This window comes from Neolamprologus multifasciatus, chromosome 11 (assembly GCF_963576455.1).
Source record: "Neolamprologus multifasciatus chromosome 11, fNeoMul1.2, whole genome shotgun sequence".
Taxonomy (NCBI): domain Eukaryota; kingdom Metazoa; phylum Chordata; class Actinopteri; order Cichliformes; family Cichlidae; genus Neolamprologus; species Neolamprologus multifasciatus.
The window spans coordinates 10,830,420-10,847,769 of NC_140449.1; the positions used below are offsets into that span (position 1 = coordinate 10,830,420).

General features: G+C 39.0%; 2 protein-coding genes and 1 pseudogene across 3 annotated transcripts; all 3 read right to left on the reverse strand.

Annotated features, from left to right (window-relative positions):
• Positions 1-22: 22 nt before the first annotated feature.
• LOC146507846 (C-C chemokine receptor type 2-like) lies at positions 23-4,400 on the reverse strand. The gene is made up of 3 exons (XM_085176277.1): positions 2,336-4,400; positions 1,589-1,744; positions 23-1,440 (listed from the first exon to the last, which is right to left on the reverse strand). The coding sequence occupies exons 1-3, from the start codon at positions 2,340-2,342 to the stop codon at positions 542-544; spliced, it is 1,062 nt and encodes a 353-aa protein (XP_085032403.1). The 5' UTR covers positions 2,343-4,400; the 3' UTR covers positions 23-541.
• Positions 4,401-4,416: 16 nt separating this feature from the next.
• On the reverse strand, positions 4,417-11,635 carry LOC146507847 (C-C chemokine receptor type 2-like). Its single transcript, XM_085176278.1, has 3 exons — positions 11,140-11,635; positions 10,102-10,251; positions 4,417-9,893 (listed from the first exon to the last, which is right to left on the reverse strand). Exons 1-3 carry the CDS (start codon positions 11,144-11,146, stop codon positions 8,992-8,994), a joined length of 1,059 nt encoding a protein of 352 aa, XP_085032404.1. The 5' UTR covers positions 11,147-11,635; the 3' UTR covers positions 4,417-8,991.
• A 149-nt stretch (positions 11,636-11,784) lies between these two features.
• LOC146507848 (C-C chemokine receptor type 2-like) lies at positions 11,785-17,317 on the reverse strand (annotated as a pseudogene). Its single transcript, XR_014876940.1, has 3 exons — positions 17,314-17,317; positions 15,759-15,893; positions 11,785-14,598 (listed from the first exon to the last, which is right to left on the reverse strand). The product of XR_014876940.1 is annotated as a C-C chemokine receptor type 2-like (transcript).
• Positions 17,318-17,350: the final 33 nt, after the last annotated feature.

Sequence of the window (17,350 nt, forward strand, 5' to 3'; positions counted from 1 at the left end):
GCAATTTCTAAATTTCTATATTTGGAATTTAGAAAGAGATTAGCTTAAAATATATAAATGAGGTTTTGTACAAACATCAGAAAAAGCAGAGTTTATTTTAGAATATGTTTAGAATGAAAAACAGCACACTGAATAATGTACAGAAATACAAAAGTGAGAGCATAAAATCTGGCAACACTGGAAAGTTTGTTCCACATAAACATATCAAATTCCATTATGATGTGAAATGTGGAAATTATGCTTCTAAACCTTAACTTCATAATGCGATACATTTGAATGAAACACTTTTTCCACAGCTCATTAAAAACACGTATAAGAAGAAAGCAAACTGTTACAGGCTGCTGTGAACAACAAGTTCAGTTTACAGCACCAGCAGGTTTCATTTGGCCTGAGCAGACGAAGGAAAAGCATTACACAGAATTTAGAAAAGACTTGAAATTCTGTAAAGCAGGTGGCAGTGCTAAGAGGTTATATTCATTCAAATGGTCTAAACGTGTGCAGACAGGCCTTGAAGCTAAGACACGGGTGAAGAGTACTGTGGCTACAACTGACCTCCATAGATGTAAGTGGAGGTGACTTCAGTGGATCTGGACATAACTGTGCTTCTCCTGTCTGCCACATCTCTGTTGTAACCAGGCACAAACTTTTTCAGCAGCTGCAAGGCTCGTCTCATAAACTTCTCTCCCACAAAAGCATAAATGATGGGATTCAGACAGCAGTGAGCGTAAGCTAAGGCCTGGGTCACTATTATTGATTTCATTAAATTTTTCTCCCAAGTTTCATCATGTGGGATTTTTCCTTTTTCCTGAAGAAACTTCAAGAAACGAGAAATGTTATATGGAGCCCAGAGCAAGAAAAATGCAACCACTATACAGATGATCAGCTTGACGATGCGGTGCTTCTTTGAGGTCCTCATGCTCACCAGTGTGGGAATGATCCTGGAGTAGCAACCTACCATCACCAACAAAGGAATCACGAGACCCAGCACATTTGCGGTGAACAGGTTGTAATGAGCCCAGATTTTGCTCTCCTCGGGATAGTCACATCCAAATTTCTGGTACTCTTCTGTTTCCTGTGTGAAGATAAAATCTGGCAGAGAGACAAACAAGCTCAGCATCCAAACAAGCAAGGTCAGAATGATGGCTGCCCTCTTTGTGCGATAACGTGCAACCCTGTGAGCGTGCAAGATGATCATGTAGCGGTCCAGCGTCATGACAACCATGAAGAAGATGCTGCTGAAGAAGCCAATCTGGTGAGAGCCGGAGACTAAACGGCACATGAAGTCTCCAAAAGTCCACTGGCCGACCCTGGCATAGTGAGAGTAGAAAGGCAGCGTGAAGACGAAGAGGAGGTCAGAGAGAGCCAGGTTGAAGAGGCAGATGTCTGTCAAGTTGCTCTGATTGCGATGCTTCACCAGGACACACACCACTAGTCCATTACCTTTGGGGGAAGTTACACAATAAGTGTACTTGTCACACTGTTACATGTAGAACAACATCATCTCTCTTTCTCTTACATACACACACTATCATACATCATTTAAATACAATCCAACACCCATAATATACACACAAGAGGACGCACCTACCTATGAAGCCCAGGATGAAAACCAAACTATAGAGAGTGGCCAGAAACACTCTGATGAAGTCCATTACGTCGCTGTAGCTGATAGGAGTGTAGTTTCCATCGTCAGTAAAAAAAGTGCTGTAATCATACATCGTGGTGTATTCTGTGATGTTCTCTCCTGCAAAGGGAGAGAAAAGCTTTTAAAATGTCAACAATTAAGATACAACACACATGCATCAGGATTAGAGCCTATTTATTAGGAAACACAAACACAACTGTTACTCTATACACCTGCTGCTGACTGTTGGGGATGCGACAGGAGAAGAAAGTGCTGGCTGTAGTGGCCCGATCAAAGGTTACTTTTGTGTGTTTTTTAAAGGTGATTTTTCCTTTTCTGAGAAAACCACTGACAATCATTGACTGAACTGTTGTTACCTGGCATTTTGCCCCCTCAGAGATAATTGATAAATGAGGGTTTATTTTCCCACAGGTATATTTTTGGAAGTTTCTCACCCCTTCATTTCCCACCATCATCAATCCATAAGATACCATTGCTATACTAAAATAGGATTTGGTCTGTTAATTAAACCTGAATTATTATAACTTATTTAGTTCATATGAGTTAAATGATAGGACATTAAATGACAGGAAAACACAAAAGCCTTAAGATGAACTTTAATGACATTGTGACAATGCATAGAATTTGTACCTTTTTGCAAACAATTTTCAAAGACAACCGAATACTGAATTGCTGTTAAAATATATTCACCTTCCATGGCAATGTCTCAGTGAAGGTTCTTCCAGGTACAGCCAGGAATTCCACTTCAAGCTTCCTTTTCCCTCTTTTACTGACGTGATGCCTCTAGACATGCAGAGGTGAAGTAACCGTCTTGATGTCTGCAGTCCGATAATGAGTACCACAGAAACAGAAGTGCACATGTTGTTTCGTGTATGTGCCCTAAGTGAGATCCTTATCAGGATTCTGTTGTTAAAGATATAGCTTGACATCCAAGCAGCAATAAAACTTTAAAGAGAAAGACAGGACATGTGGACACATATTAACAGCTTCAGAAAATGACTGTTGGACTTTGCTTAAAGCGTTAAAGGGTTTATAAATTATGTGATTTTATAAACACTGAATCATCTCAACATATGCTGCCGTCATCTAAATTCTTTATTATTTGTTGTTATTCCTCAATACCCATATCCTCTCAGACTGGGTGTCATAGAGGTACTGTTCTTCCAGCAAATCAAATGGCTAAAATAACTCTGTCTACTTTTTTTCTCCAAGTTTTTATAAATGTATTGCTTAATTTTTTTTTTAGAAATCTCCCAAATTCCTTCCAGTTGAGTAATTGATAATGCTACAGTGAACTAGTCAACCAGTAAAATGGGAGATACAGAAAAATTCTTTAAACAATCCCACAATTTTTACTGTACAGCAAATATTCCACCCTCAAATAATAAGAAAATGGGTCTTATTTCCAATGTCTTTTCCGGGTTGATACTAGGAAAGCATACACAAAAATCTGTAGTGTAACTTGTTGGAACTGTCGTATTTTTCTAGCAGGTGGATAGAAATTTCAAGCTTGGAGTTTATAAGCCATTTTGTGTGAAGAGATGGCTACAGCGGCACACAGAATCCAATCACCATCGTAACTTTAACTGCAGCTTTACTGACATGTGCAGATATTTTATACTTGAGAGGGTGTTGTGTTTGAATACCCTCTTGTGATAGGTTAGGATAATCTCTCTCCCTCTCCATCGATCTTTGTGAGAGACCACAGATCTTCCTCTTCACTGCAAACTTCTGTCCGTGTCACCGCCACAAAACAGTACAGTAAATAAAATCGCCAACATTTTAACTTTAAGTTGAATTTAAAGTCTTCTTAATAATAATAATAATAATAATAATAATGATTTATATAGCGCTTTTCAAGGCACCCAAAGCGCTTTACATTCACTCTCACATTCACACACTGGTGGAGGCAAGCTACGGTTGTAGCCACAGCTGCCCTGGGGCAGACTAGTAGGCAGTAGAGTAAAGTGTCTTGCCCAAGGACACAACAACCAGGACAGAGAGCACGGGGATCGAACCGGCAACCTTCCGGTTACAGATTCGCTTCCCAACCCCCTGAGCCACGGTCGCCCTAATCTGCTGTGCAGCTCTTTGTGAAGAGGAACTAAAGACCTCTTTTGGTCAAAACCACCAAACGACACAGAACAAAATGGAAAAACTGGAAAACAGACATGTGAGGGGTGAATGCAAGTCACAAAGTAACCAGTCCTCTGAGGTAATGTGTTAGTGCTTTTTTTTAAAAAAAAATTGGAGACTGGTGTGTTAAACAAAAACATAGCACCTCTGGTAAAATATAAAGAAGGGCATCTCTGCAAGCAACTATAGCCATGAAAATATTTCATAATACAACCAAAAATAACCACAAGAACTGAAAACCCAGTGAACTACCCCAGATAATTACTTCACAAACGGGTGTCTGTTGGTGTCTAGTGGAGCTAATTGTAGCTATCAAGCTATAATTATCACATGCACACATTTAGACCTATGTGGGAAAACATAATTCTGAGGGACAACTTTGAAATGTAGAAAGGCCCATTTATAGTATTTCTATAGCAAACACAAGTACTGAGTGTGTTTCTGTGTTTTCAGTACATATTATCTCCTACAACTTGTTTTCTTAGCAGTTTATGTCTGTTTGCTTCTCTCCTACTGTTTGCCTTTACTTACAGCATAGACCAGTGGTTCCCAAACTTTTTTTTGCCAGGCCCCCCTTTGTTTTACAAGAAAATTTTTGCCCCCCCCCCCCCCCCCCCCCCCCCCCGCACGTGCACACGTACAAACACATCTTCCAACCACACACCCTTATTTAGCTCCATTGCGGTTTATTTCACACCTCAAACATTTAGTAAACAATTAAGCAAATACAAGTAACCTGCAATAAATTACAGGTAGTAATAAAATAAACTACTAACTCTTTTATGCTATCTCCACACCTACACGAGTATTTTTGACAATGCAGCTGTTTCGTTCACACGTAAACGGCGTTTCGAATCACCGAAAATAGAGATTTTTTAAAACTCCTTTTTTGCGTTTATGAGGAATACAGAGTTTGTCACACAACGTCAAAGGTATGTGCCTTCCACGTCACGCTGTGCGCCATGTTATTGTTTACATGAGGTGAATTGCAGAATGGCAGATAGAGACAAAATACTGTTAATCTGACTGTCTTCGGTTTTTACAGGCTTACATACACACGCAGTTACTGTCCCTCCATTTAGAAAGGCAGAGGCATCACGGTGTGATTATTTTATGTGTAGTTGTTGTTGTTTTTTTCATGTGCTATAATATTCAACATTGCTATCAATTCATTTTCAAAAAATGCCTCTCTGTGCAAAATGGGTTGAAAAACATAAACAGCTGTGGGATACTGTTAGTCCGTGATTTAGACAGGGGGACCAAATCGTGGCAGGATTAGCCTGATGTTATTTGTATCCCACTGTAACTTTACTGTATAAAGAGCTAACATCTCTAAAATGCCAGGAGTAGTTAGTCATTACAACAAGTGTTTGAACTAAAAATCAAGAACGTGGGATACTGTTTGTCCGAAGAGCCCAGCAAAAACCAATTCTGCAGGGGAGACCTACCTCGGCACTTGTGCAGGTGAAACCAAAGGGCAGATATGCTTCACCATATTTTTTAGTCTTTGGCTTAGAATGAAGTTGGTTTGGAAACATATTCAGCGATGCTTCATTTCCTGCTTTGCGTTTCTGTGGCCGCCCCATGCTAGCAGTGTCCAAGCGTTTTGTCCCCCCCCCCCTTCCTTTTCATGGCGGGCCCCACACTTTGGGAAGGTCTGGCATAGACCAACATCCATTGGCCCACTTTTTAGTACTGCTAAAATTGTTGATCGTTGAAACATCCTTAAATACCAATTCCTTCATTAAGTTGAAGTTTAAGGTTCGGGCTGGCTCAAAATGGGTCTGCTTATCATGTTTGCAATTAACTGTAACAAAAAGTAATTACCACACTCTAACACTTTGTGACAACCAATTCCATCATGGGGCTGTTTGTCACACAGTATGGGGCTGGTTGTCCCTGGTTATGTAAAAAAAAAAAAAAAAGGCTTTATTTTATTCTATATTTTTTTCAGATAGAGACATAAAACAAGTTTAGAAATAAACACTGCCTCATTTAAATACAAGTGCTTTAATAATGTAACCTTTATTAAAAATCACAAAAACAACTGAGAACAGTCGGCACACTCCACCATGACTGCATTTTGTACTGATGTATCATTGATATAATTTCAAAAAGGCCAAAAGTATCTTTTAAAAGACAAACTGTTTTTATGCATGATAACCTGAGCGACAGTGAGCAAGTCAGTGTAAAAAATCTTGATGCATGCTAGATCATCCAGATAAGGAAAGGCAGCCTAGTTTTTAAGCTTGCTAGTCTTTATCTAGCAAACCTGTGCATTAGTCACACAACTCATTTATGACAAATGTGCATACCGGATTGTCAGAGATATAATCTTTGAGTGATCAGTTTTTGCAGACAACACATTGAAGCCCTGCTTCGTGGGCCAGCTATTGCTATATGGCTTAATACAAGCTGCTTATCCAACAAAGAAATACAAATACATAACTGTAAAACCATTTCTCATTCTCAGGGGCCTGGTTGTCACCTAAGCTGACCTCTTGATAAGCACTTTTACCTAGCTAACACATGGTTTTAGCATCACAGTGAAAAACTGATTCAAAGAAAGCTATTACCTTCAGCTTGTTAATGAGTGCATTTCTATAATCAAATTTTTTTTTGAGATTTTAACTCAAAAACAAAAACAACATGAAAAATTACTCTGACCCATAAAAAATACAAAATCCCTCCTCCTCTCAATATTTTGTGCGTTTTTCACAAATTGGCCAATGCAAAATAGACAGATTGTCAAGATTAGCAACAGAACTGTGAAAATGAGACTGCGCTGAAAAAATGTATGCATTTAAAAGTAAGGTTGCATCTCAGAGAGAAAGTCAGAAGCTAAAGAGTGTGTTTGTCACTTGTCATGTTGTGTACAGAACAAGTTACTCCAGTTGGGTCCTTCTGTGCTACTTACAAACCTCTTGTTTAAAGGGACAGGTGCAGCAGCCTTCCAGCTTTGATTTCTGAACACAGCCTATATGTTTTTGTTATTTATTTATGAATGTCTAGTTTACACTGAAAGCTAATAGTACATCAGTTTTTCGAGTTAATATAGCCGTTAGCCGTTCTGGCTAGCTCTCATCCATTAACAGCTCATTCATTTGCACTGCCAAACATTTATGGAGTGAAGTGCCACTGGGATTGCATCTTTGATGGTTCAGTGGAGAACATCTGGGTTTTCTACTGGCTTCTGTCTCTCTGGTACCTCTTCAAGCAGCTAGCCAATGCTTTGAGTCTTGCTTGGGAGCTCCTAGGGCCTAAGCTATTGGCAGCTAGTTGCACTTCTTAGTACATCCCTTTCTTTATTGCATCTTTCTGCCACACGTATAAGCCACTCTTAGAATTGGCTAACCTCCCTCCGTGCTGCCTTGATCTTTACCTCCAATCTCCTTTTTCATAAAGAGCACTGCTCTATGTGGCTGTTCATCTTGTAGCCAACATCTCAAGGATCATTGTTGCCATTGTGTCGTTCAGCTGCTTGTTTTCAGTGATGGTCGCAGTAGGGATTGTCCAAAATGCTACATTCACATCTCTTTTAGCAGACTTTCAGGTGTACTTAATGTAATCTTGGTAATCGACCATGAAGTGTCCAGGTTTCCACCTTAGCTATGAGCCTGTCTCTCATGTAAGCTGCTCTTGTATTAAATGCCTTTAATGCACTAATTGTTCTTGGGGCTCGGTGGCCAATCTTTGAGGGTGGGGTGATGATATCTCCCTCCTGACCTGACATGCTAGCACCCCTTGCCGTATCATTTGTGTTGTAACTCATCAATCTCTAGTTGTGATAGCAGTTGCCAATTAAGGATGTTTAAACACATAGCTGTCAGATGTTTTGCCATTACTCTATATATTGGGTGTAGTAGCATTCCAACATCTATTCTCAGTGCTTGTCCACTTATGCCTTGATACTTCAGTAGCCTACTTCTCATCAGTGTGTCCTGGTTCCTCAACACATGATGCGACGTCCGAGCCAGTAAGGCTTCAGCTATGTGTCTCTTGCTCATTTTCCAGGGCAGGCTTGGGTAGCATAGTGGGCCTAGCCTGCGGAGCCGTATGTTACCTGTTTATCTCTTGCAGTGTTGTGTCAATGCATGGGATAAAAAAATAAAAAGTCTTTCTCTTTCTGAAGTGAAATGTATAAGGTAGGGTAAGCTAAAAGTATAAGGTAAGTTTATGCAAATATGTGTACTTGTGCTTCCCTGCAACTTCATTTCTCTCACACAAAGTTGTTGGTGTACGTTTTCAACAATTGTCCCTTCGTGTGTGATCATTAGATTTATATAGGAAAGGGAAAATGTATTCAAATGAAAATAATTTGATTCTGTGTTAATAGAAGCTCATCAATAACTACAAAGCTTTCATGATAGTGAACAATTACTTGTCTAATAAATTAATCTGGGACAAATGAATTTGATCATTTCACAATTCATGAGTGGATGCAGAATTTTCATTTTATCAGTTAAATATTGTAGGAAGTGAAATTTGCTTAACTTGAGATAAAAGCATATAGAATGAATGTGACCACTTCAAGCTGCTCTTCAATGTACTTCCCTGATGTCACAATTAAGAACCCAATGTGATTTTTATTTTGAGTAAATTCAAGATCTGCAGTAAAATGTTTTGATTTAAGAAAATTCTGATACAAAATGAGGACAGTGAGTGGATGCCAGCCTTGATTCATGAACAGTCCAAGTACAGGTACAAGTGTCATACAAAACATAAGTGTGCATAAGATCAATACCTGGAAAACAGTACAGTATGCAGGCAGAATAAAAAAAGAGCAAAAACAAAAACCCAACTGAAATGGGAGTCAAAGTTATTGAGGCAAAAGAAAAGAATTTATTTACAATGTAAAAGTAAAAGATAGTAAAAGTAGGTCAGACCACTGTATATTATATATATATATTTAAAAAGTGAGAAAAAAATCAACACTGGAAAGTTTCTTTAACATCAAATTCCCAACTTCAGAATGCCATACATTTGAATAAACCCCTTTTCACAGTCATTTATAACACATCTGAAATCTTATGGTCATAACAACATTAGCAGGATCTAAAGGTGTACAGACAAACTTTAAAGGAGAGACACTGGTGAAAAACACTGGTGGTATGTGGCAAAGTGACAAACAAACAAAACTAACAGGAAAAACACTGAAACTGAACACTAAAACATTCATGACAAAAACAATTACAACTGCCCTCCACCTTCTATAGTTTCAAAGAAGCAGAGGTGACTTCAGAGCCCCTGGACATAACTGAGCTTCTCCTGAATGAGCTGTCTGACAAATATCTTCCATAAAAAGGCACAAACTTTTTCAGCAGCTGCAAGGCTCGTCTCATAAACTTCTCTCCCACAAAAGCATAAATGATGGGATTCAGACAGCAGTGAGTGTAAGCTAAGGCCTCGGTCACTGTTTTTGACAGGCTTATATTTTTGTACCAGGTTTCATCATTGTGGATTATTCCTCTTTTCTGAAGAAACTCCAGGAAAAGGGAAATGTTATATGGAGCCCATAGTAAGAAAAATGCAAGCACTATGCAGATGATCAGCTTGACGATGCGGTGCTTCTTTGCGGTCCTCATGCTCACCAGCGTGGGAATGATTCTGGAGTAGCAACCTACCATCACCAGCAAGGGAATGATGAGACCCAGCACATTTATGGTGAACAGACTGTAACGCTCCCAGACGTTGCTCTCCTCGGGGTAGTCACACTCCACCCCTTGGGATTCCTGTTCTTTTGCCTTTATGAAGATAAAATCTGGCAGAGACACAAACAAGCTCAGCATCCAAACGAGCACGGTCAGAATGATGGCTACCCTCTTTGTGCGATAACGTGCAACCCTGTGAGCGTGCACAATGATCATGTAGCGGTCCAGCGTCATGACAACCATGAAGAAGATGCTGCTGAAGAAGCCAATGTGGTGAGAGCCGGAGATCAAACGGCACATGAAGTCTCCAAAAGCCCACTGGCCGACCCTGGCATTGTGAGAGTAGAAAGGCAGTGTGAAGATGAAGAGGAGGTCAGAGAGAGCCAGGTTGAAGAGGCAGATGTCTGTCAGGTTGCTCTGATTGCGATGCTTCACCAGGACACACACCACTAGCCCGTTACCTTTGGGAGACAAAACGCAATAAGTGTACCTGTCACACTGTTACATGTTGAACAACATTCTCTCTTTCCCGTTTCATCTGTGTCTTACATACACACATCTACATACATAGTTAGAAGTCAGCAAGTTGGAAATTCCCAGAAAAGGAGGTCTGTGCAATGTGTAGAAACTCATAATCTCCACAGCATACACACAAGAGGACACACCTACCTATGAAGCCCATGATGAAAACCAAACTGTAGAGAGTGGTGAGAAACACTTTGCTAAAGTCCTTTACATCACTTAGGTTGGCAGGAGAATGGTCTGTGTCGTTAGGAAGCTCCAAGTAATATGAATAATCATAGGGTGTGGTGTTTTCGTCTGCAGAAAGAGAGAGAAAGATTTGTTATTAACTTTATTATTTCTATAAACGGCATTATTTCGAAATGCCGTTTCTATTGAAACGGCATTTCGTAATGCCGTTTCAACCCTTATCAAGTGCAGCCTGAATTGCCAACCTATTACTGATGACATGTTTCTGTTTTAAAGGAGGTTTTCTTTTGCTTTGAGCACCACAAATAATCCATTCACGTCTGCTGGTTTGGCCCCCCAGGCAGTTGACAGTGGGGGTGATTTTGCCACCTATTGGTGCTCATTGGTACTCCCTCCTTGGGAACATCGTTAATCCATAAAATGCTTCTTTTTAAAAAATAAAAATAGGATTTAAATCTTCTTCACACTGTCTATGATTTAAACCTGCACCATTATTGTAACAAATCTGATAACTGGTTCTGTGGGGATTAAAATTATTAGACAAAGATGGTATTCCATAATAAACCTACGACCAACTATTGGGTTTGTTTATCTGTGTTATTGTAATTTTCAATGTAAGCATTGTTTTGGATGTGGTGAAAGGTTTTAACACTATTACCATGATTTTACAATATTACCATTATTATTCTGAAAGTAACAGATACATGGATGGAGATAACAGCACTTGTAAAAGTTGTATTAAGGCATTGTGGCAGTGTTGTTTTTAACTACTATTAAAAAAACAACAGTAAAAATAAGATCTACAGATTTAACATGAAATTAGAAATCACGAAGTAACTTTGACATAGTTTCAGTCACAGCATTTGGTTTTAGATCTCTGTGACAATGCGTGCAGCTTTGAACATTACACTTTAACCCAAGTAAATTTCCAAGAACTCTGTAAAAAATGACACTTTAAATAGTCTAAATTGTGGATTAATGTTGAAAGATAATTACCTGACATTGTGATATCTCAGTGAAGGCTCATCCAACCAGGTCAAGTCAGGAATTATACTTCAAGGCTCCCTTTCCCCGTTTATTGCTGCGATCCCTTTAGGTATGCAGAAATGAACTAACTATCAAAAGTTCTGCAGTCCGTTAATGATGAGAACAGAAAGAGAGAAAAAAAAGGTGTTGCTTCCTGTACGTCCCCAAGTCTGATCTTTATCAGGAGTCTGCTTGAAATCTAGACTGACAGAAAATGGTTCAAAGCACAACACAGCAAATGGTGACAGAAATTTCTACTTTGACTAAATGACTGCTGGTTTTTGCCAAAAGTGACAGAAAGTTTATTTCTATTGTTATTGTTACTATTTTTATTTGTTTTTCTTCTTCGACTCATTAATGTACACCACTGCTACATATTATATACTTTGTACTAACAGGAGACTTTACCCATTATGCCTCACTAATACTGTGTTGGACCCACTTTAACTTTCAACAGGTGCTGCAAACATTCCTCAGTTATTTTGGTTCAAGTTGATGTGATAGCATCGTGCAGCTGCTGTAGATTTGGTGGCTGCACATTCATTTTCTTTAAAGAAAATAATATTGGGTCCTTTTTTGATAGATATAATGAAGAGTGACAGGGAAGGGGGGGCAGGGGGATTTTTGGATGACTTATATACCTATATAACCATTTGCACTATATATCTGTCTGCACTGAACATATATGCAGTAACTTTCACACAGACTCTTAAGCACAAGATGTTTTTCCTCACCATGGTTTATTAAGGTGGTACAGTAGCAGGGCAGTTAATGCTGGGGAGAGTTCTCCTGAATAACTCACTTTCCAGCTCTGGTAACGGAGCACATTATGAATGTGCTCCGGTGGCAGCACATTCATGAAGACAAACCTCCAGTTCAGCCACATCCCAAAGCTGGTCTGGTGGATTTAGGCTGTGATGGCTGTGGAAGCCGTTTGAGCACATTGAACTTGTCATGTAAAAATAACAGTGTGTGGTGATTTGAACTCTATGACATGGTGGGTGCTCCTGCTGGAATCAGCCATCAGAAGACGGAAACTCTACAGTGATGCACATAGTCAAAAGCAATACTCAGGATGCTCAGTTGGTGCTGAGGGTCACAAACGTTTCCACGAAAATATTCCCCACACCATTACACCAGCAGCAGCACCATGAACTGTTGATACAAGGAAGGATCGATCCATCCTTTCATGTTGTCTATACCCAATTCTAACATCTGACATCATGTCCCTACCATCCAAGTATGGCAGCAGAACTCAAGAATAATATGAACTGACAGCATTTTCCAGTCTTCAGTTGTCCAAACTATGTAGAGCAAACTGCTGCCTCAGTTTCTTGATCTGTTGATCGGAATGGCATCCAGTGTGGTCTTCTGCTGCTGTAGCACATCTGGGTCAATGTATATTATACATTCAGCGATGCTCTTCTACATATTTTGGTTGTAACAAGTTTTTATTTGAGTTATTTTAATTTTAGGAATTGAACTTTGTTCAAGTTGAGATACAAACATATGGAATGAATGTAGAATATTACCACTTAAGCTGCTCTTAAGCGTACTTCCCCGATGTCACAGGGACAATTAAGAACCCAATGTGATTTTTATTTTGAGTAAATTCAAGATCTGCAGTAAAATGTTTTGACTTAAGAAAACTTCTGATAGAAAATGAGGACAAGAGACGAGTGGATGCCAGCCTTGATTCATGAACAGTCCAAGTACAAGTACAAGTACAAGTATCATAACATAACATAAGCGTGCATAAGATCGATACCTGGAAAACAGTACAGTGTGCAGGCACGTTACAAAAAACCAAAACCCCATCTGAAATGGGAGTCAAAGTTACTGAGGCAAAAGAAAAGAATTTATTTACAATGTAAAAGTAAAAGGTAGTAAAAGTAGGTCAGTCCACTGTATATTACACACACACACACATATATGTGTATATATATATATATATATATGTATATATATATATATATATATATATATATATATATATATATATATATGAGACAAAAACCAACACTGGAAAGTTTGTTTCCAATCAAATTCCATTATAAATGCTGGCAAAAAGCATTTTTTTCAAAAGTTATTAAAAAACCCAACTTCAGAGTTCCATACATTTGAATAAGCCACTTTTCCACAAGTTCATTAAAGATGTGTGACAAAAAACAAACTAACAGATTGTTGCAAATACTGTTGTAAACAAAAGGTTCGGTTTAAGCAAGTTTCATTAAGCCTGAGCAGAAGAAGAAAGGGCATTGCACAGAGTTTGGAAAAGACGTGAGATTCTCTAAAACATATGGCTATGGTAACAGGATAGTGTCGTTTATAACACATTTGAAATCTTATGGCCATAACAACATTAGCAGGATCTAAAGGTGTACAGACAAACTTTAAAGGAGAGACACTGGTGAAAAACACTGGTGGTATGTGGCAAAGTGACAAACAAACAAAACTAACAGGAAAAACACTGAAACTGAACACTAAAACATTCATGACAAAAACAATTACAACTGCCCTCCACCTTCTATAGTTTCAAAGAAGCAGAGGTGACTTCAGAGCCCCTGGACATAACTGAGCTTCTCCTGAATGAGCTGTCTGACAAATATCTTCCATAAAAAGGCACAAACTTTTTCAGCAGCTGCAAGGCTCGTCTCATAAACTTCTCTCCCACAAAAGCATAAATGATGGGATTCAGACAGCAGTGAGTATAAGCTAAGGCCTCGGTCACTGTTTTTGACAGCCTTATATTTTTGTACCAGGTTTCATCATTGAGGATTATTCCTCTTTTCTGAAGAAACTCCAGGAAAAGGGAAATGTTATATGGAGCCCATAGTAAGAAAAATGCAAGCACTATGCAGATGATCAGCTTGACGATGCGGTGCTTCTTTGCGGTCTTCATGCTCACCAGCGTGGGAATGATCCTGGAGTAGCAACCTACCATCACCAGCAAGGGAATGATGAGACCCAGCACATTTATGGTGAACAGGCTGTAACGCTCCCAGATGTTGCTCTCCTCGGGGTAGTCACACTCCACCCCTTGGGATTCCTGTTCTTTTGCCTTTATGAAGATGAAATCTGGCAGAGACACAAACAAGCTCAGCATCCAAACGAGCACGGTCAGAATGATGGCTGCCCTCTTTGTGCGATAGCGTGCAACCCTGTGAGCGTGGACAATGATCATGTAGCGCTCCAGCGTCATAACAACCATGAAGAAGATGCTGCTGAAGAAGCCAATGTGGTGAGAGCCGGAGATCAAACGGCACATGAAGTCTCCAAAAGCCCACTGGCCGACCCTGGCATTGTGAGAGTAGAAAGGCAGCGTGAAGACGAAGAGGAGGTCAGAGAGAGCCAGGTTGAAGAGGCAGATGTCTGTCAGGTTGCTCTGATTGCGATGCTTCACCAGGACACACACCACTAGCCCATTACCTTTGGAATAAAAGACGTAATATATGTACCTGTCAGTAGAGCAGGGCGATATGACCAAAAATATTTATCACGATATACATTTGAAAATTTGCGATAACGATATAACTGACGATATAATTGACACTAGACAAAATACTTTACAACTCCACAACTTTATTAGTGCAAAAAAAACCCATCATTTTATTTTCAATTAAACAAGCAGCTGTTTTTTATGTGCATTAAAGTTATGTAAAAATGTAACAGTGCAAATTCCTTGCTGACAGTTTAACCAAAAGGCATTTCCAGTGGAAATTGACTGACATATCCTCAGCATAACCATTTATAATATCCACAAAACTTAAAAAGAGGTTATACACAAACAATACGGTAATATTATGTTGAAGCACAGTACGTATCACTCCGCGAGGCTCCTGCCTACGGTAGCCGTGATGCTCAGACAATCCATCAAGCGGTGCGGCTTCGTGGCTTAGCAAAGTCGTACTAAAACATTTGACAGATTTTTGAGCGCCGTGTACATAAAATCGTTTCGGGTCATTAAACACAACCAGAATTCATACATAAGGCACACGGGATTATAAGGGGCACTGTCGATTTTCAGAAAAATCAAAGGATTGATTTTATGTGCTCCGTATTTTCCAAAAAACAGTCCGCTAGCATGCTCTAACAAAAATAGTGCTTTGTTGTGTATCTGACAGACGAAAGCTAAATCAGTTCCACACCACTGAAGTTTCAGCATTTTTACAAACCAATTCTGGTTCATCCCTTTCATTCAACGATCCGCTTCCGCCCTTCTCGTTCTCTGTCGCCGCCATGCTTTTTCCTGCATGTGCGTATGAAAACAAAGGCACTGCGCATGCACGTTTTACCCGTATTCTAACGCGATATTTCATTTTCCTATCGTTGCTCAACATTATACCGCTATTACCGTGAACGGTATGATATGGCCCAGCCCTACCTGTCACACTGTTACATGTTGAACAACATTCTTTCTTTCCCGTTTCATCTGTGTCTCACATACACACACCTACATACATATTGTAAAGTATGTATGCAAAATGTGCAAAATGGAAGTGCAAAATGGAAATTCCCAGAAAAGGAGGTCTGTGCAATGTGTAGAAACTCATAATCTCCACAGCATACACACAAGAGGACACACCTACCTATGAAGCCCAGGATGAAAACCAAACTGTAGAGAGTGTTGAGAAACACTTTGTTAAAGTCCTTTACTTCAGTTATGCAGGTGGGAGTAAAGCCTGTGTCGTTCTCAGATTAATCATAGAATGTGGTGTTTTCTTCTGCAGAAAGAAAGAGAAAGATTTACTATTATTATTTTTTATATTAATTTCAGCACAGGCTGCGACAGTTAAGATGCATAACAGTATATCAAAGACTTCTTTACTGCTGTAAACACATGCTACCGTTAGAGCTTTACTTGATTTATTTTTGAATGCTCATTGCATCAAAGTATTAGGTTTGGTTTCGTAATGCCGTTTCAACCCTTATCAAGTGCAGCCTGAATTGCCAACCTATTACTGATGACATGTTTCTGTTTTAAAGGAGGTTTTCTTTTGCTTTGAGCACCACAAATAATCCATTCACTTCTGCTTGTTTGGCCCCCCAGGCAGTTGACAGTGGGGGTGATTTTGCCACCTATTGGTGCTCATTGGTACTCCCTCCTTGGGAACATTGTTAATCCATAAAATGCTTCTTTTTAAAAAATAAAAATAGGATTTAAATCTTCTTCACACTGTCTATGATTTAAACCTGCACCATTATTGTAACAAATCTGATAACTGGTTCTGTGGGGATTAAAATTATTAGACAAAGATGGTATTCCATAATAAACCTACGACCAACTATTGGGTTTGTTTATCTGTGTTATTGTAATTTTCAATGTAAGCATTGTTTTGGATGTGGTGAAAGGTTTTAACACTATTACCATGATTTTACAATATTACCATTATTATTCTGAAAGTAACAGATACATGGATGGAGATAACAGCACTTGTAAAAGTTGTATTAAGGCATTGTGGCAGTGTTGTTTTTAACTACTATTAAAAAAACAACAGTAAAAATAAGATCTACAGATTTAACATGAAATTAGAAATCACGAAGTAACTTTGACATAGTTTCAGTCACAGCATTTGGTTTTAGATCTCTGTGACAATGCGTGCAGCTTTGAACATTACACTTTAACCCAAGTAAATTTCCAAGAACTCTGTAAAAAATGACACTTTAAATAGTCTAAATTGTGGATTAATGTTGAAAGATAATTACCTGACATTGTGATATCTCAGTGAAGGCTCATCCAACCAGGTCAAGTCAGGAATTATACTTCAAGGCTCCCTTTCCCCGTTTATTGCTGCGATCCCTTTAGGTATGCAGAAATGAACTAACTATCAAAAGTTCTGCAGTCCGTTAATGATGAGAACAGAAAGAGAGAAAAAAAAGGTGTTGCTTCCTGTACGTCCCCAAGTCTGATCTCTATCAGGAGTCTGCTTGAAATCTAGACTGACAGAAAATGGTTCAAAGCACAACACAGCAAATGGTGACAGAAATTTCTACTTTGACTAAATGACTGCTGGTTTTTGCCAAAAGTGACAGAAAGTTTATTTCTATTGTTATTGTTACTATTTTTATTTGTTTTTCTTCTTCGACTCATTAATGTACACCACTGCTACATATTATATACTTTGTACTAACAGGAGACTTTACCCATTATGCCTCACTAATACTGTGTTGGACCCACTTT

Bases quoted from the DNA above. Each gene is read 5' to 3' on its own strand.
- LOC146507846 (XM_085176277.1), bottom strand. The intron at 1,441-1,588 runs GTAGGTGCGTCC...CTTCCCCCAAAG, and splicing joins TTTCATCCTGGGCTTCATAG to GTAATGGACTAGTGGTGTGT.
- LOC146507847 (XM_085176278.1), bottom strand. The intron at 9,894-10,101 runs GTAGGTGTGTCC...TGTCTCCCAAAG, and splicing joins TTTCATCATGGGCTTCATAG to GTAACGGGCTAGTGGTGTGT.